The following is a 25,052-nucleotide window of genomic DNA, read 5'->3' as shown; positions in this document are numbered from 1 at the left end:
CATGAAGCTAGATCAAAACAGAAACAGCCAGAACCCACATGGGATGCCAACGCTGCAGGTGGCGACTTTACTCACTACACCACAGTGCCAGCCACAGTTTTTAAAATTTATTTTTATATTATTTGAAAGGCAGAGAGCCAGAGACACAGATCTTCCATCCACTGGTTCACTCCTCACAAGTCTGCAACAGCCAGAGCTGGGGCGGGCTGAAATCTGGAGCCCAGAACTCAATCTTAGTCTCCCACATGGGTGACAGGGACCCAAATACTTGAGCTATCACTTGCTCTCTTCCAGGTGTGCCTTAGGAGGAAGCTGGAGCAAAAGTGGAGGAAGTCACTACAAGTGGAATATATGTGTCCAAACTGTGTCTTGACCCCTGAGCCAAATGCTTACTTCATTTCTTAGTGTTTATAAAGTCTTACAAAGTAAACCTTTTCTATATATGAGTTATAGAGTACACTCATTTTCTCCAAGTCAAAGATTTCTAACCATTTAACAATCTAAGAATCCAAAATGCTGAGAACATTTTTGGTCACATTATTTACATCATTGTTTTTTAATCCTGGCTGCACAGTGACACCACCACCTGACTTTCTTTTTTATTCGTACTTCCTATGCCCTATCTTAAAATAATTGAAGAATTACAACTGAAGGAGATTTGACAGGAGAGCTAGACTAACAAGCATTCTTATTATCTCTATCACAGGGCAAAAGTCTACTCAGAAAAGATCAAAGCTGATCTGTTTGACTGATTAGTCACTTAGTATATCAAAAGGATACACACACTGAATTAGCAGGGGGTTTATAAAACCCTGGGATTCTCCACTCCCAGTTATCTCAGGAAGAAGAGAAGACATTAGTGGATCCAGCCATGTTCCTGCTGCTCAGTCTTTCCTGCTTATTTCTCCTTTTGCTCTGGAGATGGAACTCTACGAAAGGAAAGCTCCCTCCTGGCCCTACTCCTCTCCCGATTATTGGAAATATCCTGCAGTTGGATTTAAAGGACGTTAGCAAATCCTTCTCGAGTGTGAGTATTCATTATGTTCCTTCAGCGACTTGCAACGATAAGTAAAAATAAAGTTACTATTAAGTTGAGTATATTCCTGGAGTCAAACAGTTAGGTGGTTTTTGTATAGGAAATATTCAGTATACTTGTGGATCTTGATGTTTCCACAGTATATTAGAGTTTCCCATCCAGCTCTCTGCTATGGCCTGGGAAAGCAGTGGAGATTTTATTTATTTATTTGAAAGGTAGAGTTACAGTGAGAGGGAGAAACAGAGAGAAAGGTCTTCCATCCGCTGGTTCAATCCCCAAATGGCCGCAGCAGCCGGAGCTGTGCTGATCCAAAGCCAGGAGCCAGGAGCCTCCTCCGGGTCTCCCATGTGCGAGCAGGAGCCCAAGGACCTGGGCCATCCTCCACTGCTTTCTCAGGCCATAGCAGAGAGCTGGATGGAAAGAGGAGCAGCCAGGACTAGAACCAGCGCCCATATGGGATGCCAGCTCTGCAGGCAGAGGATTAACCTACTGCACCACAGCTCTGGCCCCCTGCTATGGAATATTATTTAGCTTTTAAAAAGTAAGAGGGAGCTACTGTTTTTCCTTGATCCTGTTAAAACCCCTGAATCCCAAACTGGAGTACCTGGGTTTGTTTCCTGATTCCAGCTCTTTTTTTTTTTTTTTTTTTTTTGACAGAGTGGACAGTGTGTGTGTGTGTGTGTGTGTGTGTTTTACTCCCTCTTCTGTAACTCTGCCTCTCAAATAATAAAATAATTTTTAAAATAAATGTAATAATGTATGAGTTATTCTACCTGTTTTATTTATAAGCAACTATAATATTAGTACTATATATACCAAAGATATATCGAAGGTTTCCAGGTTGAAAGACAAAACATTCATGTGGTTTTTAAAACTGTTTTTAAAGATAGATTTCTTTATTTATTTATTTATTTTAAGTCAGAGTTACAGAGAGAGAGAGGCTGCCGCAGCCAGCGCACCGCACTGATCCGAAGCCAGGAGCCAGGTGCTTCTCCTGGTCTCCCATGGGGGTACAGGGCCCAAGCACTTGGGTAATCCTCCACTGCACTCCCGGGCCACAGCAGAGAGCTGGCCTAGAAGAGGGGCAACCGGGACAGAATCCAGTGCCCCGACCAGGACTAGAACCTGGTGTGCCGGTGCCGCAGGTGGAGGATTAGCCTATTGAGCCGCAACGCCAGCCCTCAGTCCAGCTCTTAATTCCAGACTCCTACTAATGCAAACCTTGGGAAGAAGAGCTGATAGCTAAAGTAACTGGGTTCCTGCAACCCACGTGGAGGACCTAAATTGAGTTCCAGGCTCCAGATGCTAACTTTGTTCCCCAACCATTGCAGGCATCTGGGCAGTAGCCCAGATAATGTGAGCATTTTTCTCTCTGTCTCTCTCTCTCTCTCTCTCTCTCTCTCTCTCTTCCTCTCTTTCACTCTCCCTCTCTCTTTGCCTCTCCCTCTCCATCTCCCTCTCCATCTCCATCTCCCTTTCCCTCTCTCTCCTCTCTCTCTAATGAGTCAATTAAAAAATAACAAAGAAAGAAACTTTACTATTTGCAACAACATTGCAGATCCTAGATGACATCAAGAGGAATAAATTTAGCTGGACAAAAAAAGACATACACTTCAGGATCTCCTTGAGACATGAAATCTAAAAAAGGAAATCAAACTGATAGTAACACAGTATAGAAAGTGGTTGCCTAGGGGTAAGGCATAGGGAAAAGATTATTTTGGTTAAAGACTACAGACCCTGAATTACAAGGTGAATAGATACTCTAGACAGAATGTAGTTCATGGTGATTATAGAACATTATAATGTTCTATACATGAAAATCACTAAGAGACTAGATCACAACTGTTCTTAAAAAACACACACAGAAATGCTTGGTATGTGAAGCAGTATATACGCTAATTAGCTTGATTGTGCTAAGCATTTGAAATGTAAACTATCAAAGCACAGCTTTTTATACCCTAAATACACATAATTTTATTCGCCAGTCATAACTCAATAAAGCTGTCTTTCAAAAAAAAAAAAAAAGTCATGGCTGAGGACTAAGAACCAGCATAAGTGAGTAAGAGAATTAACCATTCAGGGTCCACCAGGAGGTAATAGAATCCCATTGGATTCTGCACACAGCTGCTGTCTATCCACTACAGATGCTGCAGGAAGATAGAAGTTGTTCTTCCATGAGATGTCACATGTCCTGTCGCAGCCATTCTTATACTCTCTGTGTTGAAATCCCCATGTCTCAAAGTAGGGCCAGTCTTACAATTACCTGGGGTCATTTATAAAGATACACTTTCTGGTATTTTTAACTGGGATTGATGGAACAAAGACATAAGCCTCAGCCATTCTCTCTCATTGCTCCAAACATAGATAAATATTGGAATTTATTCCTTGCCCTTGAATCTCAATTAGGTCTCACACCCTATTGCCTTCATACCCCACCCCCGACAGGCACCTGAAAGACCAGTTTCAGGAATCCCCCCCCCCGCTGCCACCTACCCCCACCCCAATCCCTAGCCCTCCTAAAATATAAAAAGGCCCAGCCCCTGGGTGTCAGGGCCTTCTACCATACATTCCATTATGTGTATGCTGACAGTTGGTCACCCACCTCTACGAATTTATTTTCTCTGAATAAATTTAGTCTGGCTGTAAATTCGTACATTGCCTCTTCTCTATTCTGTGCCTCTTTTCCTAACATCATGGTGTCCCATGTGAGGAAGCACCAATCTGCAGCTCTTTTTCTAATAGGGATACTAGACAAGCTGTGCTGGTGATGCTTAAGCAGTCAGCTGGTCTTTGCTCTATATGTGGTGTCACTGGGGACTGATAATTCTCAAGCACTGGAAGTTGAAAAAAATAGAGGCTCAAATATGAATCTGCAATGCAAATTTAGATACTGTGTACTTGAGACAAAGCATATAAACCTGCTGAATGTGTTCAGCAGAAATTAAGTAGAACATGTACAATTGCACTATTTCTTGGCTCACGGTAAGCCATCCACCTCATAATGAAATCAGAATATAGCCCCCTAAAAGTCCCCCAAAAGTCCCATCTGGAGTACCATATGATATTGGAATATGGGATGTTATGTGATATCACTGTGTGCTTATTAACAAATTACCAATATTAATAAACCTGTGTGGGTTCTTGCCTAATATTCAGAAAAGAATTCTGAATACCAGCATAAATGAACGAGGCAGCATGATACATTTTAAGCTTTTTATTCAGTGAGAGAAATGCATAGGAGAGTGAGGGCCCCATCTAAGAGAGAGAGGGAAATCTGGATTCATACCGAGTACCAGCAGCCAGCCATGTAGAGGAGCATCTAGGCCAGGAAGCATGAAGCAGGTGGCCCAAAGGCCACAATCCCTGTAGGCGCAGGGCAGCACGGGCCCATACTGGCAAAAGGCCAGAGATGAAAGGGCAAAAAGGCCAAAAAGGGCCAGGCACACTATGTACCACACTTTTAATCCACTTCCAAAGGGGAGTGGCTAATTAACCTGATTAGCCAGTGGGCACACAGGTGTGGCCAGGTAGGGGGATGAGGTCACACAGGGGTGGGGTGAAGGCATGGTCTTCCAGCTCACAAACATAATCAATTTTATCCTGTATGCCTGCCTACAACAATAACACCTATAATAATCACCATCATATTTATGAATAGAATTCAGAAATATTTTATAATGTTATGATAGAATAAAATATTTAAAATGAAAGCCTAAGATATTCCACAATACATAGACCAAATAATGCCTTATTTTGGTAAATTTTGTAGTTTTCAAAAATCTATGGTCCCGTGTTCACTGTGTATCTGGGCATGAAGCCCACTGTGGTGCTGCATGGATACGAGGCAGTGAAGGAGGCTCTGATTGATCTTGGAGAGGAGTTTTCTGGAAGAGGAAGTTTCCCAGTGGCTGAAAGAATAAATAAAGGACTTGGTAAGTCAGCATTTCTGTGCATGTGTGTGTGTGTGTGTGTGTGTGTGTTACGCAGCAGTAAAGTGGATAAGAAGACGATGTGAAGGCCTCCTCAGCAGAGCTTAGCCCATGCATGTGTTTGCTGCGTGCATTCTCCCTTTTCCTTGCCCAGGATCATTCTCTTAATCTCTGTTTTCCCACCGGCAGGGATCATTTTAAGCAATGGAAAGACATGGAAGGAGATGCGACGCTTCTCGCTCATGACCCTGCGGAATTTCGGGATGGGGAGGAGGAGCATTGAGGACCGAGTTCAAGAGGAGGCCCGCTGCCTGGTGGAGGAGCTGAGAAAAACCAACGGTGGGTGACCCTTACTCCCCATCCCTGACCTCACACTGCTCCTTCTCTATGCTGCCCTGGGAAACCTTGCATGGCATTCCAGGCCTTCTGTTCTGAGACTTGGCTATCGGCCCGCATAGGGGAAATGATGGTTTGAAGCCGAGCCGTGCCAAGGAATTTCAGTTGTATCTATGCTGTTTGTGGACAGGCACAATTGGGCCTATGGCATAGGTGTAAAAGTTGTAAAAAAGCTGTTCACAGTTGTTTCTTTGTTTTCAAATCTTTTCAGCATATACATAGAATATTATAACTTTAATTTTCTTAAAGAGTTAAAGAGCAGTATTTATCCCATAACATAATTGTGGGTACCTATTCAACAGCATTTCACTGTGGAAAACCTACTTGTATCACAGTGGAAATAAGCCCCTTACACTCTTGTGGAGCTGAACCAAGTGCCATGTGCTTTCAATTACTGTGGCTAGATTTGTACAGTCAGCCTTACTGACCTGTCTGAGGATTGGTTTCTTCAAAGGTTGGGGCTCACAGTTTCCACCAGTAATGATGCTAACATCTGGTTTAATTACGTCATGATTCTTATTAATTATAATTTCTCTAGAAATAAAGAGCACACCGAAAATTATTACCAGAACTATTTCATATTCCTCTCTGTGTAATGTATTCAGCAATATATTTTGAGAATATATGCAACAGCATACACTTCCAATTATCCAAAGACTGTGGTGCAAAATTTACCTTGATTTTGACTATCGTTAATTCTTGCCCTGGTTAGTTTGCTCTGTTTTCAGGGTATGTTGTTTTGGTTTTTTTTTACCTTTTTTACTTTCTTTCTTTAATTCTGACTTAGGGTTTTAAGGTAATTATTTACCTCTGTCAGTTCTAGTGACTTTTGAAATGTTTGTCACATGGTTCTGAGTTTTTAATTGGATCACAATTACAATGCTGTCACATATCATTTGTAAATTAAGCAAAATATTGAAAGTCAGATTTATACCTGTGAGTCACACACACAAACACACAAAGAAATTTCATATTGTCACAAATTACCACCTACCTCCCTAGCTAAAATAAACTTTTTTTCTGAAATCTTACAACTCTGTAATGTGTAAAAGATCTTGTCCTGGGAGTACAGAACTCAGCAGGTTTGCTGTTGCTTATTGCTCTTTCATTTCATCAAATTCTTTTTATTAATACAGATTTCATATATTTCATAGATATAATTAATTACATGCAATACTTTCCTCCATTTCACCTCCCTCCTCCTTTCTTTCTTTTCTTTTAATTTTGTGGTGATATACTTTCAATTTACTTTATAATCACAGGAAAAATATTCCACTAAATACAGTGTTCAACAAGTAAAAAGTAGAAAGACCACTGCTGCACAGGAATATAGACAAGGGCTACATACAACAATTAAATCATAAGATACCAGTTTCATTCTTACACATTCAAGATTTTTGTATTCTATGTATTTGCTACTGCAAATCAGAGAAAATATATGATATTTGTCTTTGGGGCTCTGATTTATTGCACTAAGCATAATAGTCTTCAGTTGCATCTCTTTTGTTGCAAAAGACAGGATTAAAGGTTATCGACCTGGACTAGGGTGGCACAGATGGTTTAACATATGCAAATCAATAAACATGATACATCACATTAGCAAATTGAAGAATAAAAACCATATGGTTATCTCAATAGATGTAGAGAAATCATTTCATATAATAAAACATCCTTTCATGAAAAAATCTTAAGCAAATTAGGTATAGAAGGAACACAATCTACATACAATCAAGACAATATGTGACAAGCCACAGCCAGCATCATATTGAATGGAGAAACACTAGAAGTATTTCCACCAAGATTCAGAACCAGTCAAGGAAGCCCACTCTCATCACTACTATTCATTATAGCTCTGTAAGTTTTCTCCAGAGCCATTAGGCAAGAAAAAGAAATCAAAGAGATACAAATGGGGAAAAAGGAAGTCAATATATCTGTGTTTCCAGATGATATGATCCTACTTATAGAGGAACCAAAAGACTCCACCAAAAGAGTATTGAAATTCATAAGAATCAGTGGCACTTGTGTGCACAAGCAATGCCAAGCCTGAGAAATGATATGTAAGATCATTCCCATTCACAATAGCTACAAAATAATTTAAATACTTTGGGATAAATTTAACCAAGGGTGTGAAAGATCTCTACCAAAGAAATAGAATACAAAAAGGCTCCTGGTTCGGTGCAGTCTGCTGCAATCCCTGGAGGAAGGCCTTCTGAGTCAGCATCATGTTCTGCCTTCGGCTTTAGCTGTGTGGTCACCAACCAAATTGACCACATATTTGATGAAGAATCAGAGCTCTTCCAGGTGCTGCAGGCAACAGAAAACAAGAACAAAGCTAGGTGGGACCAGCATTGGGGGCCTTGGGGCCAAGAGCACAAGCTCGGCCAAGTCCAGACCAACTCCAAGCAGCAGAGGCACAGCTGCACAAAGAGTTCCAGAAAGACCCCAAAAACTTGCTGCCTCCAATGTTGGCATGGCTGACAGGAAGGCGGAGGCACATCTGCCCATGTGCTCAGGAAAGACAGAATAAGATGGTTGGAAGAACTGATCAACAACCTCAAGGTAAAGAGGAAATAATTGATAGAAGACCAGAAAGATGACAACCTAGGGAAGGAGGGTTTGAAAAGCCACTTGGAGAAAGGGGTGCAGGAGTGGGGTATTCAGTTGCTAGGCCTGTAAGTGGCAGACCTGCCCAAGGCCATGGAGGCCCTGGAAGAGGTACAGGAGGACATGGACTTGGAATGAGCCGAGCAGATGGATTTTATTCTTGTGGTGAACATGAATTTGATAGGTGAAATGGAAAGTGAAGGAGCTGGTCTGAAGCACATGGACAGCCTCAGAGGTAGCGGATCTCACAACCCGAGAACTGTCAAAGATGAATTCACTGACTCGGATCAATTGAATATGACTGAGGAAACACCTTCGAGTGAAGAACATCCAGCAGCAGACACTGAAATGAGAGAAACGAAGTGAGGAGCTAAAAGAAGATGATCTTAAAGAAACGAGTTTGGATGAGTGGAAGGCAATTCAGAACAAAGTAGAATTTAATACCTGAAAGCCAAATGAAGGTGCTCTCCATAAATCAAGGAATCAAGAGGCTCACGCTGAAGATTCTGATATGGGCCATCATTTCCAGAAGCCCGCAAATGATATAATCAGATCAGTTTTGGAGACCCAGAGGGATGTGGGAGCAGAGGATAGCAGGGGGACCTGGGTGTGGTAGATGTCCTATGTCCCAACTGTCTGACGCAGGATTTACAACTCAAGTGCCTATACTCCTGATATGGATGACCCAGAGGTGGTTCTAACTCTAGCTTAACTGGATGCCATGACAACCCTAGTTCCTTTGTAGACCCTCCTGTTCAAAGCTTTTGCATGCTTTAGGAATCCCAAACAACTAAGGAAAAAAAAAAGATCCTCTCCTTCATACCATTCACATCTAAAGACTGAATTTTATCTGTTTTGAAAATTAACCTCTCTCACTACATCAAAGTAAAACAAATATGGAGTCAGGTTTGTATTTAGATGTATTGATAGCAGAGACGTTTTCATAGTCTTCAGAGACTGCATTCTTCATGAATACTTTTGTATTGCTGCTTGCGAATATGCATTTCCAAACTTGAAATACAGGTGTGAACCAGTTTAAAGTTTTCATTTTATTTAGCTTTTTTTAGTTAAGGATTTAGATATTCGCCCAGTCACAAACTGTCTTTAAATATTGGATGTAATATTGATTTTAATAGCTGCTTTGCATTTCATACATGGTCAACTGGGACATGTAAACTGTTGAAATTTATGCTGTGTGGCATATTTACTACTTTATGTATTTTAAGTTAGTTATAATCTCATTTTGGAGGAATTTTTTTTCACTTCTCATCATAGCTGTTATATGTGCTGGATCTTTACACATAGAAATACCAGTGCTTGAATAAATTCAAAACACATTGGTTTATTAACCCTCAGTCCTGTGTGGTTCATTAGGTTCAAATTATTCTGGCTCCTGGATTCAACCTGGCCCAGTCCTGAATGTCGCAGCCAGGGGATGGATGATCTCTTCCTATTTGTATCTCTGTTTCTGTCATTCCGCCTTTCAATGAAAGGAAAAATGGTATAACGGTAGAGAGAAAGGGGGACAGACACAGTCTTCAATCTGCTGGTTCAGTCCCTAAATGGACACTACAGCCTGATCTGAGCCACACTAAAGCCAGGAGTCAGGAACTTCATCCTGGTCTCCCACATTGGCAACAGGGACTCAAGCACATGGGCAATCTTAAACTCTCTTCCCAGGTGCAGTAGCAGAAAGCTAGATTCAAAGTTGAGCAGCCGGTACCCAAACTAGCACTCTGACAGGGGGTCCCTTATTGTGGCTTAACAGATGGCACCACGTTAGCCCCTAAAAATGACCTTCTTAAATGTGTTCTATTTCCCACCAAAATACGGGACATCTTTGCTTAAAGTTATTTAAATATAGGTTATGTATTTAATGGAGTATCAGGAAAACCATTATTGGACTAGATCAAATGAAAAATAAAAACAAGATAAAATGTAGTGGTCAATTCAAATTAAAAGAGATACATTAATTTTTTAGAAGTCACAAGGAGGTTTTTATGTCACCTTTTCTTAGGCAATTAATGCATTTCAAGAATCTATTTCTTTGCAATGACTCAAAATCCTCAGGAAGAAAATACCACATTTAATAAGAATGTGATCAATGTCATGAACTTCCAAGCCATGTCATCTTTTTGTTTTCTTGACCTCAAAACTTGCCAGAGCAGGGACTTCATCTCCAGAGCCCAGGTCCGCAGAGAGTTTCTCACACTGGCTGAGCAGGGAGCACCCGCATTAGCTGACAAGAAGCTCCGTCCTCTGCAGTGAGCTTCTCTCCAAGTTTTCTGAGAGCTGTTAGTATCTCCACTTTGTGTGTACAGGTCTCTTTCCAGCTTTCCTAGCATCAGAGCTCTATCCATCAGCTTAGTTCACCTACCAAAGTCATATTTCCAGACATAATTTTCTTCAGTGAATCATTAAATTCGCTCAGTTGCTCCAGTGTTTCCTTCTTGGTTTCTGCACATTCATCTGTGTCAAGTTCCTCCCAGATCCTGTAATTGCTGCATTAGTTTATCCAACTGTTCTTCTAAATGCTGCTTTAATTTGCTTGTCTCTCTCTCCGCTGGAAACTATTTTAATCTCTGACTCTTAGCTCCCGGAACTCCGCACCGTGCTGACTGCTCTCAGAGCACACACACTTGCAACACTTTCAGCTCTGAGTGTTATAAACTTGGGGAACACGAAGTTTCATCATGACCAGAGGCTCAAGGTTCAAACCACGTAAGCGTGGCGTCAGCTGGGAAGAGGGAAACCATTAGCAAGGAGCTTTATTTATTCCATAAACGTGGCTGAACACGGTCTGTAGGTGAAGCGACCCGTTCTTCATGGAAGCCAGGGGCAGGGGCATTGACCACCACGGCTGGGCCTCCCGCAGCCTCCGCCGGGTTCTTCCCAGTCGGCCCAAGGCCGGCATCGTGGAAGACCCCACAACTGGACACACCTTCAGGGACAGCACCAAGATATATTAATTTTATGAATGCCTATTTTTCTCTAGTTGAGGGAATTCCCAGGTGAAGATTAAGGTTTGTAAAAATCCCTTTCCTGTCTATCTCAAAGACAAGAGCTCTAATATCTATATTTTAATGTTACCTTTAAATGTTTCCCATTTTTTTAGCCTCACCCTGTGATCCCACCTTTATCCTGGGCTGTGCTCCCTGCAACGTGATCTGCTCCATAATTTTCCAGAACCGTTTTGAATACACAGATCAAACTTTTCTTAAATTCTTGAAAATGTTGAATGAAGGTATCGATATTTTGAACTCCCCATGGATACAGGTGAGATCAAAATACTTTCTTTTAAAAAGAATTGTGCTTTTTGTGCTTTACTGATCATTATAATGGACCAAGCTGTGAAGTGACTCTTTAGACACCACAGTCCTGCACAGAGCTCAGTCAGTGGACACTGGGAACCATGGCCAAGCTGTGTATTTTACACACCAGGGAATCAATGCCAAAATACAGGCTGATATTCAAGCCCACTGCCGAGCTGACCAGTGAAGGTTTCAGCTAAGCTCCCGAGCCACATTTTCATTAAAAAGCATGGACTTAGCACTTAGAAAATCCAGACCTTTTTGCAAGACACCATTAATCACCAGGGGTGCTCCCCAGTCACCTCTTCATTATAATTGGCAGAAATACCTTAAGTTTGGTTACCAAGGAGTGTAAATAATTAGAGAGACAGAGGCTACCAGAAGACTAAACAGGTTTGGGATATTTGATGCTTCACTGTGATTCTAGCTGACAAGGTCCCAGGGTTAAATGACAAAATGATTGGATATTGCAGAGTACAAACCATAAAGAAAAGCAGTTTTTTTCCCTGTGTTGAGCCGGTATACCCTGTATTATTTCTGAAAGATCTTCGTGGGATCTTCAAGAAGTGGCTGAACTCCTCATGTGCACAGTGACCTTATCTATAAAATGTTCAACTGAACAAATGTCATGGTATTTTTAAAACTCTCCCTGTTCTGAAATAATTATTCTGCATCTAAGGCTGCAAGAGAAAAAAAAAAAAAACAGAGACAAACCAAAACTTTCTTAACATCTGTTGTCATCTACAAATGTGAATTGTGGTCATTCATGCCACCCTGTATATCTAGATTGTGGGAAATAATTGATTTACAAATGAGAGACTTGATATAATCCTTTTTTATTTCCTTTCTTAAGATTTATTTTATTTATTTTAAAGGCAGAGTTCCAGAGAAGGGGTGGAGGTAGAGAAAAAGTGTTGGTTGGTTCATTCCCCAGATGGCTCCAACATCCAGGGCTGGGCCAGGCTGAAGTGAGGAGCCAGGAGCTTCATCCAGGTCTCCCACATGGGTGCAGGGGCCCAAGAACTTGGACCATCTTCTGCTGCTTTCCCATGCACACTAGCAGAGAAATGTATAAGAAGTAGAGTGGGGGCCAGCGCTGTGATGCAGAGGGTTAAAGCCCTGGCATGAAGCACCGGCATCCCATTTAGGCGCTAGTTCAAGTCCCGGCTGCTCCACTTCTGATCCAGCTCTCTGCTATGGCCTGGGAAAGCAGTGAAAGATGGCCCAATTCCCTGGGCCCCTGCAACCATGTGGGAAACCTGGAAGAAGCTCCTGGCTCCTGGCTTTGGACTGGCGCAGCTCCAGCAATTGTGATCATCTGGGGAGTGAACCAGCAGATGGAAGACTTCTCTTTCTGTCTCTACCTCTCTCTGTAACTCTTTCAAATAATTAAAAAAAAATAAAAAAGAAGTAGAGCAGCCAGCCCAGATGGAATTCCAGCATCGTAGGCGGCAGCTTAACACATTAGGCCAAAATGTCAACCCCATGCTTTTTATTTCTAAAACTGGCATGCGAGTATAGGATGTGATCATCATATAAAGACCTCTAGTCAGAGTTTTCTCCCACAAATCTTTCTGTAAGAATAGAGACTGACTATAAATGTACTGTTAAAATATCCTTATCGAGGTACCTTTCTCTGAAGGGAGGAAAACTTCCACTTTGACTAGGGCCTTGTCTAAATAAGATCAGACAGTGACAACTAGCTAAGCACCTAAAAGGAAACCTGTTGAAATGAAATGGACACTATGAGAAACAATGACTTGATCAGCCCTTATGCTAACTGTCGAGGAACAACTTACTATTTTATTCCTTTTAGTATTTTTTTTTTTACTTAATACCATTGGTTGAACTCTTTAATTAACACATAATTATTCTTAGGAGTTTAAACTTCACTGAAAAGTGATCCCTGTTAAATATAAGAGAAGGAATAAGAGAAGGAGGTGATGTACAGTTCGGCACATGCTCAATCGGACTTACCCCTAATGGTAGAGTTAGAAACATGCCAGGGGATTCCAATTCAATCCCATCTAAGTGGCATGTATGTACCAATGCCATCTCACTAGGAAAAGTGATCAGTTTCAGTTAATAATTGATCATAATGATAGGATTAAGTGTCAAAGTGATCACATAAACAAGACTAGTGTCTGATAATACTATCTGATAGAATTAAAAAGGAGAGAGAAATCCAACATGGGAAGCAGGATACACAGCAGACTCATAGAATGGCAGATGTCCTAAACAGCACTCTGGCCTCAGAATCAGCCCTTAAGGCATTCAGATCTGGCTGAATTGCCCATGAGAGTATTTTAGGCATGGAAAGCCAAGACACTGTGGCAAGAAAAAAAAATATTACCTAAATGAAAGATCTCTGCGAGTGAGATCCCAGCAGAAAGAACAGGTCATCCAGCTCATGGCAAGAGCCTCGAGTGATTGCTGATGCCATAAATAAGAGTGCCAATTGTTAATTCTACAACGGGAGTCACTGGGTACAGGCTCCCCACGTAGGATCGCTGTCCTTAATGGGTTTTAATATGAAACTTAAAGACAACCCTACTAGTCGAACAATACCCTGTACCTTGGTCGGTTGTGTGAGGGCAGCCTGTTGAAATCCTTGCTTAGTATAGACTAAGTTGATCTTCTGTATATGAAGGTGATTGAAAATGAAACTCGATCAAGGGCGGGATGGGAGAGGGAGTGGGAGAAGGGAGGGCCACGGAGGGAGGGAGGGTAGGGGGGAAGCCACAACAATGCAAAAATTGCACTTTGTAAATTCACATTTATTAAATAAAAAAAAAACTGGAGAAAAAAAAAAGGACAGCTAAAAAAAAAAACAAAAAAAGAACAGGTCATCAAAGAAGGAGGTATCTTTCTCTGAAGGGAGGAAAGAACTTCCACTTTGACTATGACCTTGTCTAAATAAGATCAGAGTTGGCGAACTCAAGAGGCTTTTATAACCTTGGCAGCTCATGACAAGAGCCTCAGGTGATTACTGACGTCATAAGTAAGAGTGTGAATTGTTAAATCAACAAGAAGAGTCACTGTGCACTTATTCCCCATGTAGGATCTCTGTCCTTAATGTGTTGTACTATGTGAATTAACGGTAAAACTACTACTAAAACAGTACTCTATATTTTGTGTGTCTGTGTGGGTGCGAACTGTTGAAATCTTTACTTAGTAAATACTAAGTACTGTTGAAATCTTTACTTAGTAAATACTAAGTAGATCTTCTGTATATAAAGATAATTGAAAATGAATCTTGATGAAGAATGGGATGGGAGAGGGAGTGGGAGATGGGATGGTTGTGGGTTGGAGGAAGGTTATGGGGAGAAAAATCCACTGTATTCCAGAATTTTTACTTTGGAAATTTATATTTATTAAAAAAAGTTTAAAAAAATCCTTCTCAAGGTAGACACTATACCATTTTTAAAGCTAAAATATCTGTTTTGTACTTGGATTGTGTGGTCTGTTTATCTTCATTAAGCGTTTTAATTTAGTAAAGGATTTTTTTGTTATTTTTTAGGTCTGCAACAATTTTCCAATTCTGATTGACTATCTCCCAGGGAGTCACAAGAAATTTATTGAAGATATGAATTATATCCCAAATTTCATTTCAGAGAAAGTAAAAGAACACCAACAATCCTTGGATATGAACAATCCTCGGGACTTTATTGATTGCTTTCTGATCAAAATGGAACAGGTGAAATGTCAACAAGAGCTTTGTTATTTGACTGCATTTACTGGCTCTTTTGTTAATTTATTTGGGATGTAAATATATTGTCAGGCAAGAAATGCATAAAAAGTTCTATAAGTACTCCTTGTGTGTTTGGATCTGGACTAAATAGCCTAGAGAAGTAAAATTCATTTGTTAAAACGACTAATGGCCCTTAAACCCATTCTTTGGTTACTAACAATCTACCTGACAGAGATGGAAGGCACATCTCACTGAAAGGAAACAACTGAGCAAATTGCGAAGTACAAAATATTGAGCCATGATGTGAATTTTCAAATGATTATATTTACTCAGTGTGTGGGAGAAAGAGGAGAAAGGATACAAGAAATGTGTAGTGTAGCAGGTTAAGCCACCAGTTACTGCACCAGCATCACAAATCAGAGTGCTGATTTGATGTCAATTTCACTAATATACATTACTTTTTATGGACTCACTCTATGTACTAGTTACCACAAATCAGAAGAAACATATATTTGTCTTTTGGCCACTGGCTTATTCTAAGCATAATAGCCTCTAATTGCATTATTTTGTTGCAAAAGATAGGATTTCATTCTCTTTTATGGCTAAGTAGTAATCCACATGTGTATAATACCACATTTTCTTTATCCAGCCATCGATTGATGGACATCTGGGTTGATTACATATCATAGCTATTGTAAATTGAGCTGCTATAAATGTGGGGGTACAGATAACTCTTTCTTATGCTTATTTCATTTCCTTTGGGTAAATTCCAAGGAATGGGATGGCTGGGTCATGTGGTAGATCTATTTTCAGCTTTCTGAAGGTTCTCCATACTGTCTTCCATAATGGTTATACTAGTTTACATCCTCACCAACAATGCATTAGGGCACCTTTTTCTCCATATCCTCACCAGAATTTGCTAGTTCTTTAGTTTTGAATGATAGCCATTCTAACTCGGGTGAGGTGAGCCTCTCTGTGGTTTTTATTTGCATTTCCCTGATGGCTAGTGATGCTGAGCATCTTTTTCTGTGTTATTGGCCACTTCACATCCTTTGCCCATTTCTTAACTGGATGGTTTGTGTTTTTGTTGTTGAGTTTCTTGAGCTCCTTTTATATTCTGGATATTAATCCTTTATTAGGTGTATAGTTTGCAGATGTTTTCACCCATTCAGTCAGTTGCTTCTTCATTTTGTTGACTATTTCCTTTGGTGTGCAGAAGCTCCTTGGCTTGCTGTAATCCTATTTGTATATGTTTGTTTTTATTGCCTGTGCTTCTGGGGTTTTATCCAAGAATTCCTTGCCTTCACAATGAATTTCCCCTAAGTTTTCCTTTAGAAACTTAATGGTTTCATGTCAGGTTTAGATCCTTGATCCACTGTGAGTTTGATTTTTGTTAAGGGTATAAGGCAGAAGTCTTGTTTCATAATTCCACATGCCAAGATTCAGTTTTCCCAATACCGTTTGTTGAAGAGACTGTCCTTTCTCCGTGGAGTAATTTTAGCTCATTTATCAAAGATTATTTTGTTGGTGGTGTGTGCATTAATTTGTGGAGTTCCTGATACATTCCATTGTTCCAAATGTCAATTTTTGTGCCAGTATCAATCTGTTTGGGTTATAACTGTTCTGTATTATATCTTGAAACCTCTTTTTTTTCACAGAAACCTTTTATTTAAGGAATACAAACTTCATTCATTTCATAAATACAACTTGATATACTGTGATGCCACCAGCTTTGTTTTTACTGTCTTCAAGTTTACTGTAGCTATTCAGTGTCATGTTTCCATATGAAGTTTTGAATCATTTTTTCTAGATCTAAGAATGTCCTTGATATTTTGATTGGTATCACACTGAATCTATAATATTGCTTTGGGTAGGATGGCTATTTGATTATATTAATCCCTCCAATCCATGAATATGAAGGATTTTTCCATATTTTATATATTCTTATATTTCTTTCATTAATGTTTTGTGATTTTCATTATGGATATCATTCACATCCTTGGCTAAAGTTATCTCAAGGTATTTAAATTCTTTTGTAACTATAATGAACAGGATTAATCTTCCAAGTTCTTTCTCAGCCCTGGCATTATTTATGTATACAAATGCTATTTATTTTTGTTTGTTGATTTTATATCCTGCAATTTTGCCAAAGTTTTATGAGTTGTAATATGCTCTTAGTGAAGTCTTTTGCTTCCCCCATGTGTAGGATCATATCATATGCACAGATGGATAATGTGACTTCCCCCTTTCCAATTTGTATCTCTGTGATTTATTTTTTCTTCCTAATAGCTACGACCAAAACCTTCAGAACTATATTGAATATTAACAGTGTGAGTGGACTTCCTTGGACTTTCTTGATTCTGGATCTTAGTGGAAATGCTTCCAGCTTTTCCTCATTCAAAATTATTCTGGCTTTAGGTTTGTCATAAATTGCCTTGATTATCTTGAAGTATGTTCCCTCTATATCCAATTTGCTTAAGGTTTTTACCATAAAAAAGATTTTTATATTATTAATCAAATTCTTTTTCTGTATCTATTTAAATAGTCATATGGGTTTTATTCTTTAATTTTTTTATTTAGTAAATACAAATTTTCAAAGTATAGTTAATGGATTACAATGGCTTCCCCCCCCATAATTTCCCTCCAACTGCACCCCTCCCATCTCCCACTCCCTCTCACATTCCATTCACATCAAGATTCATTTTCAATTATCTTTATATACAGAAGATCGATTATATTAAGTAAAGAGTTCATCAGTTTGCTCCCACACAGAAACACAAAGTGTAGAATATGTTTCAGTACTAGTTATAGCATTACTTCACATTGGACAACACATTAAGGACAGATCCCACATGAGAAGTAAGTACACAGTGACTCCTGTTGTTGACTTAACAATTTGACACTCTTGTTTATGGTGTCAGTAATCTCCCTAGGCTCTAGTCATGAGTTGCCAAGGCTATGGAAGCCTTTTGAGTTCACCGACTTCGATCTTATTCTGACAGGGTCATAGTCAAAGTGGAAGTTCTCTCCTCCCTTCAGAGAAAGGTACCTCCTTCTTTGATGGCCCCATTCTTTCCACTGGGATCTCACCCTCAGAGATCTTTCATTTAGGTTGGGTTTTTGTTTTTGTTTTTTTGTTTTTTGTTTCGCCAGAGTGTCTTGGCTTTCCATGCCTAAAATACTCTCATGGGCTCTTCAGCCATATCCGAATGCCTTAAGGGCTGATTCTGAGGCCAGAGTGCTATTTAGGACATCTGCCATTCTATGGGTCTGCTGTGTATCCCGCTTCCCATGTTTGATTGTTCTCTCCCTTTTTGATTCTATCAGCCAGTATTAGCAGACTCTAGTCTTGTTTATGTGATCCCTTTGACTCTTAGACCTATCAGTGTGATCAATTGTGAACTGAAATTGATCACTTGGACTAATGAGATGGCATTGGTGCATGCCACCTCAATGGGATTGTATTGGAATCCCCTGGCACATTTCTATTCTTTAATTTTTAATGTGATATTTCACATTTATTGATTTGCATATGTTGGATCATGCCTGCATCCCAAGGATAAATTCCACTTGGTCCATGTGGTTGATCTTTTTGGAGTGTTGTTAGATTTCGTTAGATAGTGCTTTGTTAAGAATTGTTGCATCTGTTCATCAGAGATATTGGTCTATAGTTTGCTTTCATTGTTGCGTGTTTTTCTGTTTTTAGAGAAGTAAGGTAATGCGGACTCCATGGAAGGAGTTTGGGAGGATTGCTTCTGTTTCAATTGTTTGAATTGTTTAAGATAATTGGGATTAGTTCTTCTTTCAAAGTTTGACAGAATTCAGCAGTGAAGCCCTCTCTTCCTGGGTTTTTTGTTTTATAGCAGGGTCTTTATCACTGATCAATCTCCGTCTTGGCTATTGGTCTGTCAGTTTTTCTATGTCTTTATGTCTCAATTTTTATAAATTGCTATCTGCCCAGAAATGTATCCGTTTCTTCTTGATTTTCCAATTTCCTGGTATAGAGCTTTCTATGATAATTTCTGATTTTTTTATTTCTGTGGGATCCATTTTAACAGTTCTTTTTCATCTCTGACTTTATTGATTTTGGTATTCTCCCTTTTTGGGTTAGTTGGGCCAATGGTTTACCAATTTTATTAATTTCTTTTCAAAAAAGCAGATCTTAATTTCACTGAGCATTTGTATGTTTTTTATTTCAGTTTTGTATATTTCTTCTCTAATTTTTTATTATTTCTTTCCTCCTACTAATTTGGGGTTTGGTTTGCTCTGATTTTTCCAGGTCTTTGAGAAGCATTATTAGATCATTTATTTGATGCCTTTCCAATTTCTTTATATAGACACTAATTGCTATAAACTTTCCTGTTAACACTGCTTTTTGCTGTATCCCTTAAGTTTTTTGAATGTTGTGCTCATTCATTTCTAGGAATTTTTTTATTTCTCTTTTCATTTCTTCTATGATTCATTGTTGATTATAGATCATATTGTTCAGTATCAATGTGTTTGTATATTTTCTAAATTTCTTTTTCTTTTTTCATTTTTTTTTTTTTTTTTGGACAGGCAGAGTGGACAGTGAGAGAGAAAGACAGAGAGAAAGGGCTTCCTTTTCCGTTGGTTTACCGCCCCCCCCCATGGCCGCTGCAGCAGGTGCACCACACTGATCCAAAGCCAGGAGCCAGGTGCTTCTCCTGGTCTCCCATGCGGGTGCAGGGCGCAAGGACCTGGGCTATCCTCTACTGCACTCCCTGGCCACAGCAGAGAGCTGGACTGGAAGAGGAGCAACCGGGACAGAATCCGGTGTCCCAACTGGGACTAGAACCCGGTGTACTGGCACTGCAGGTGGAGGATTAGCCTATTGAGCCATGGCTCCAGCCTAAATTTCTTATGTTGCTAATTTCCAACTTTACTGCACTGTGGACAGAGAAGTTATATGGCACAAGTTCAATTTTTTAAAAGTTGAGACTTGCTTTATGGCTTAGCATATAATCTATCCTACAGAACACCCCAGGCATTAAAGAGAAGAATGTGTATTTAGCAGCTGTGGGATAAAATATTCTGTAGACATAAATTAGATCCATTTGATCCATAGTGTAGACTAGCTATGTTGTTTCTTTGATGATATCTTTGTCTATTTGATTTGTCCATTGGTAAAAGTGGAGTTTTAAAGTCTCCCATTATTATTTTTTAAAGATTTATTTATTTATATGAAAGGTGGAGTTACACAGAGGCAGAGGCAGAGAGAGGGAGAGAGAGATTTTCCATCCACTGGTTCACTGCTCAATTGGCCACAATGGCCTGAGCTATTCCAATCCGAAGCCAGGAACAGGAGCTTCCCCTGGGTCTCCCACATGGGTGCAGGGGCCCAAAGATTTATGCCATCTTCCACTGTTTTCCCAGTACACAGCAGAGAGCTGGATTGGAAATGGAGCAGCCGGGACTCGAACTGGCGCCCACATGGGATGCCAGCACCGTAGGCAGCAGCTTCACCAGCAATGCCACAACGCTGGCCTCTATCCCCCATTATTTTTGTTTTGGAGCTTATATCTCCCTTTGGATCCATTAACATTTGTTTTAAATAGCTAGGTGCCCTACCATTGGGTGCATATACATTCTCTATAGTCTCATCTTCCTGTTGAATTGGTCCTTTAATTATTACATAGTGCCCTTCTTTATCTCTTTTAACATTTTTTTGTCCTGAAGTCTGTGTTGTCTGATGTTAGGATGGCTACTCGTGATCATTCATCATTTCCATTTGCATGGAATATCTTTTTCTATCCTTTCACTTTTTGTTTGTGTGTATCTTTGTTGGTGAGGTATGTTTCTTGTAAACAGCATATAGATGGATCTTATTTTTTAATCCATTCAGCCGCTCTGTCTTTCAACTGGAGAATTTAGACCATTTACTTTCAAGGATATTGGTAAGTAATGGCTTGGTCCTACAATTTTTCCATAAATATTCCTATTGTTGGTTTAGATCATCCTTGTACTTTTACTGGGAAGTTTTCTGCCTTTACATTCTTTCATCATGCTGATTTCTTCCCTGTTTCCTTTGGTAGGGTCTTTTCAACTTAAATATATGTGACTACTGACACCCATCTGGAATACAATTGTGGCCAGCTCCATTGCACCATTGTGAACCATTGTTTTTCTCTGAAAACTAATCTCTGAGATGCTGTCCTTTTAGTTTTCAAACAATTTCAGCTTCATCTGCCAGCAGAAATCTTGAGCCAAAGAAAATTCTTTATCAGAAGAAGATAATTGCGTACTCTTAGGATCACTAGATCCTTCATAATATGACCATTGTTTATATATTTCTATGAATTTAAGACTGTTTTTGTCTACAAAGAAGATAAACCCCAATATTGAATGATTTTCAATGATGGGTTTATTTAACTGCCATACAAGGAAGTCTTGCTGACGCCACTGTGATATGAGTAATGTAACCCCAAAGCACCACCTCCCACCACTACACTTAGAGTACCAGTTTTCTACCTTGTCTATGCCTTCATATCTGCATTTTGAGAAAAAGGAATGTAAGAGACAGTGGTATCAACACATTTGATTGTCAATCAGTGACAAGAAATATGTTTCAAGGCCCACCTAGTGGCAGAGAGCACAGTGAACAGGGCATCGTGGCAAACAAGAGGAAAGATTGTAGGGAATGACAAACGGGTAGCCTACTCTACAGGCTACCATTTTACACAGGGGATTTCCCTACCACTGCACTCTTCAGTTTCTATGCTGGCTTAATTTTATACAAACTGAATTATTTTATATTTATTGGAATCAATATTCTAGAAAACAATTTGTTACAAAATTTGATTAATCATTCCTAGGAAAAACACAACCAGCAGTCTGAATTTACCCTTGAAAACCTAAAATACACTGCATCTGATCTATATTCTGCTGGGACAGAGACCACAAGCACCACTCTCAGATATGGACTCCTGCTCCTGCTGAAGCACCCAGAGGTCACAGGTAAGACCACAGATGATGAGCAGGGTGAATTTCAGAATACAGATTTGTCAAGACACTGCTAGCATTCTCCATCTTATTTCTGTTGGAGAAACTTTAGTAACTAAAACAAGTGCCAACAGCTGCCTGGGCCCAAATTGAATAAAGTAATAAAATGGGACATCATTGCACAACAGGGGTTGATAACAGTAAGAGATGAAGAACAATGTGAGAAGCAGCAAAATGGTAATGCTTAGGTTTCTGTGCAGCATCAGGATATGACTGATGACAGAAATAGCCATCATAAACTGGCTTACAGTTAAATGTTCATTTACTTGGGAAGAAACCACTTGAAATAGTAGATATATTCCTGCAGAAATCATTCCTGATAGTGATATTGAAGTCTCTTCTTACTGGATTGTGGGGAGCAACTCGGACTAGACTGTTACTGGAATTAAGACTTATTCTATGCATCTGCTCTCCCACAATATGGCGCTGGGAGAGGAGGAAACAGCTTCTACACAGCTGCCTCCAGTTCAACCAATAAACTGTAGGACCTGCTCCTGATTGGAGGAGAGCAGCGTACTCGGCGTGTGGGTAGCAGAGTTGGGATTGGTGGAAGAGGACTATAAAGGAGGAGAGAGACAACATGCACAAGGAACATCTAAGGGGAACACCTGAGCAGCCCCCGAGAGAGCCGGCCGGCGGTGTGCCGCTCCCCTGCGGAAGTGGGGAAAGTGGCATGGGGAACCGCCCTTCCACGGATGTGGAAGGGACGGTAGCCAACCCGGGAAGAACCAGCAGCAAACCCGGGGAGGGCCGAGCAGACAAAAGAACAGCGCAGGGTCCTGTGTCATTCCTCCATGAAGAGGGGGAGCAACACTGGATGATTAAAAAAAAGATTCTTTCCATAACGAAGTATAAGGATAAATTCTAGAAATTTAGAGAGGTGGCCAGGAAAATTTTCTGAGAAGTCTTCTAAAAAGTAGATTCATCGAAAATATGTTTTTCTCTAGGCAAAAGATGTTCTTAAAACTATTTCATTATTTCTACAGTCTGTTATAATTGAACGAGTATTTTCAAAAATAGCAATTTTGCTTTGGGTGAGTAATGTTAAATTTATGAATAACTTTGTTTTAGAGATTTATCTTTACAGAGTTCCAGTTGCTCATAGCAGAGTAGAAGCAGAAAAGACTTTTATGTTTGAAGACCCTCACTAAAGGAATTACAAAGTAATTACAAACAGAAATTAGTCTTTCCAAGGTTGAAGAAGGGGAGAAGACAGAACAGCCAACACTTCTTCAGCAGGTTTCTGAAACCTAGAAGGAGATAATGAGACTGATGAGCAAAGAGGATGAGACTGCATCCTAGGTGTCAGAACAAGACTTTCTACCATGGAAAAGTTAGTCTGTACAATCTCCTTCAGGCTCAGGATTTGGAGGTACCAAGGGTGAAATACATTTTGGAAGATGGAGACAGAATGAGAAGGCCATCACTGTCAGATTCCCTCTATGCCCCCTTCAGGTCACTGTTCCTCTCACGGAAGAGTCTTTGGAGAAATGGTCAGGGACACCTTGCAGAAACATGGAAGGGACCAATCACAGGGCTGAGAAGAGGGCACAAGTACAAGTTCACATCTTGAATTCCGAGATTCTTAGCTCTTTTCTGCTTCCTGAACTCTAAAACTAGCACCCAGATATGCAGTGCAGAGAATTCACAACCTGAGGGGAAAGACCTACACCTCACCACCAAAACAGAAAAGATTTTGCAGGTTTGCAGCAGAGGGAGATTTAAAATCCTCAATTCCAAGATACAGGGTCATGGATTTTCAGAGAACAACAGGGAAAAGTTAAAATAATAAAAATTTTCAAAGACAAATTAAGTCATATGTGAAGCATTAGGAATCACATGGCCATTATAATTCTTAAGAGCAATGATACTATCTTGTGTTTTCAAAGAAAAAGGATTTTTCTGATCTTTTTGCTTGCCAAAAAATTTACTCCCTAATTTTGTATTCTCAGAAACAGAGTAGACTGTGTGCTTCACCGAATATTTGAAACTTGCTAAAAGCTCAGTCTCTGTCCATGTTGATGAATCAAATTAATCAGGACAAGATTTGAGGGTAAAGAGATAAGTTAGTCTATTGATAAATGAGGGAATACAGACTTCTGAGTTTCAAAGTCCTTTTTAGTGAGAATGATCTTCAGTTTTAAGAAAGCAGCAAAGGAGCTTGGGCCGCTGAGAGAGCTGCTGAAGCTGAGTGGGAGTCTGACACAGGCTCTCTCAGATGTCTGTGCAGTTCCTGGGGAAACCTGCCTAATGCCTTGGCTTTATCATGAGGAGGACCTAGCAGGATACCCACATAGTTACAACATTGTTTGGCTGAGATATGAAAGAAGCAAAGTATTGTGTTAAGAGATTTTAGTGTTTCGTTAATCAGGATGAAACCCACACAGCCTGGATCCCATGCATATCATGCCCTTAGTTATTTGTACCACTTTGCATTTTAAAACAGTTAAATTTAAATAAAATCTGGCCAGATGGATCAGATTACTTTGCAACTGCATTGGCTTTCTCAAGACCAGTTTCTGGAATTCACAAGCAAGCATCATTTACCTGTTTGAATAGATATTTTACTCAGTCACAGTCTCAGCAGTTCTATTTTGTTTGTGAGAATCTGAAAAGGAAAAGAATATTGTATTCTGTCTGCTAACAAATTCAAAACAGTGGCAGTCAGGGACTCAGGAACAAGGAAAGGATGGAAATTTAAGGTTCTAGGCATCACACCCAAGAAATAACCAATTCAGATTATGTTAAGCAGATGAAGCAGGTTTGAGGGAAGATAAAGAATAAAACAGAAGAAGTGATTGTGATTGGTATCATTGGTATCTGTGGATTTATGTTTGAAAGTTTATAACAAGGAGTTTTATAAAACTAGCTGAACGTTTGGAAAAGACACAAATATGTAACCAGCAAATTGATACAAATTGTTCAAAATAAGTTTAAAAAATGCCAAAAATGCTATAATAATATTTTATTAGTATTAATGTGGCTATAATAGTTTACATATATGGATATAGTTAAAATTGTGATAGAAATAAATAAGTGAAAGTGTAGTTGAAGTAGTGTTATGG

At 39.7% G+C, this 25,052-nt stretch overlaps 1 protein-coding gene and 2 pseudogenes across 1 annotated transcript in view; 2 read left to right on the top strand and 1 right to left on the bottom strand.

The window, feature by feature from the left end:
• Positions 1–790: 790 nt before the first annotated feature.
• The window catches only part of LOC100353460 (cytochrome P450 2C18), a 33,039-nt gene continuing 8,777 nt past the window's right edge, over positions 791–25,052 (top strand). Inside the window, exons 1-6 of the mRNA XM_008270238.4 lie at positions 791–1,027; positions 4,806–4,968; positions 5,155–5,304; positions 11,081–11,241; positions 14,797–14,973; positions 21,801–21,942. Of these exons, the coding sequence (XP_008268460.3) occupies positions 872–1,027; positions 4,806–4,968; positions 5,155–5,304; positions 11,081–11,241; positions 14,797–14,973; positions 21,801–21,942 (949 nt within the window). The 5' untranslated portion in view covers positions 791–871. The remainder of the gene's footprint in view (positions 1,028–4,805; positions 4,969–5,154; positions 5,305–11,080; positions 11,242–14,796; positions 14,974–21,800; positions 21,943–25,052) is intronic.
• Positions 7,268–8,581, top strand: LOC103351383 (SERPINE1 mRNA-binding protein 1-like; annotated as a pseudogene).
• Positions 10,093–10,879, bottom strand: LOC108178433 (protein LZIC pseudogene; annotated as a pseudogene).

Source organism: Oryctolagus cuniculus, chromosome 15 (assembly GCF_964237555.1).
Source record: "Oryctolagus cuniculus chromosome 15, mOryCun1.1, whole genome shotgun sequence".
In the NCBI taxonomy this organism is placed as follows: Eukaryota; Metazoa; Chordata; class Mammalia; order Lagomorpha; family Leporidae; genus Oryctolagus; species Oryctolagus cuniculus.
The sequence above is the reverse complement of the archived record's forward strand: the minus strand, read 5'-3'. Positions and strand labels throughout refer to the sequence as shown.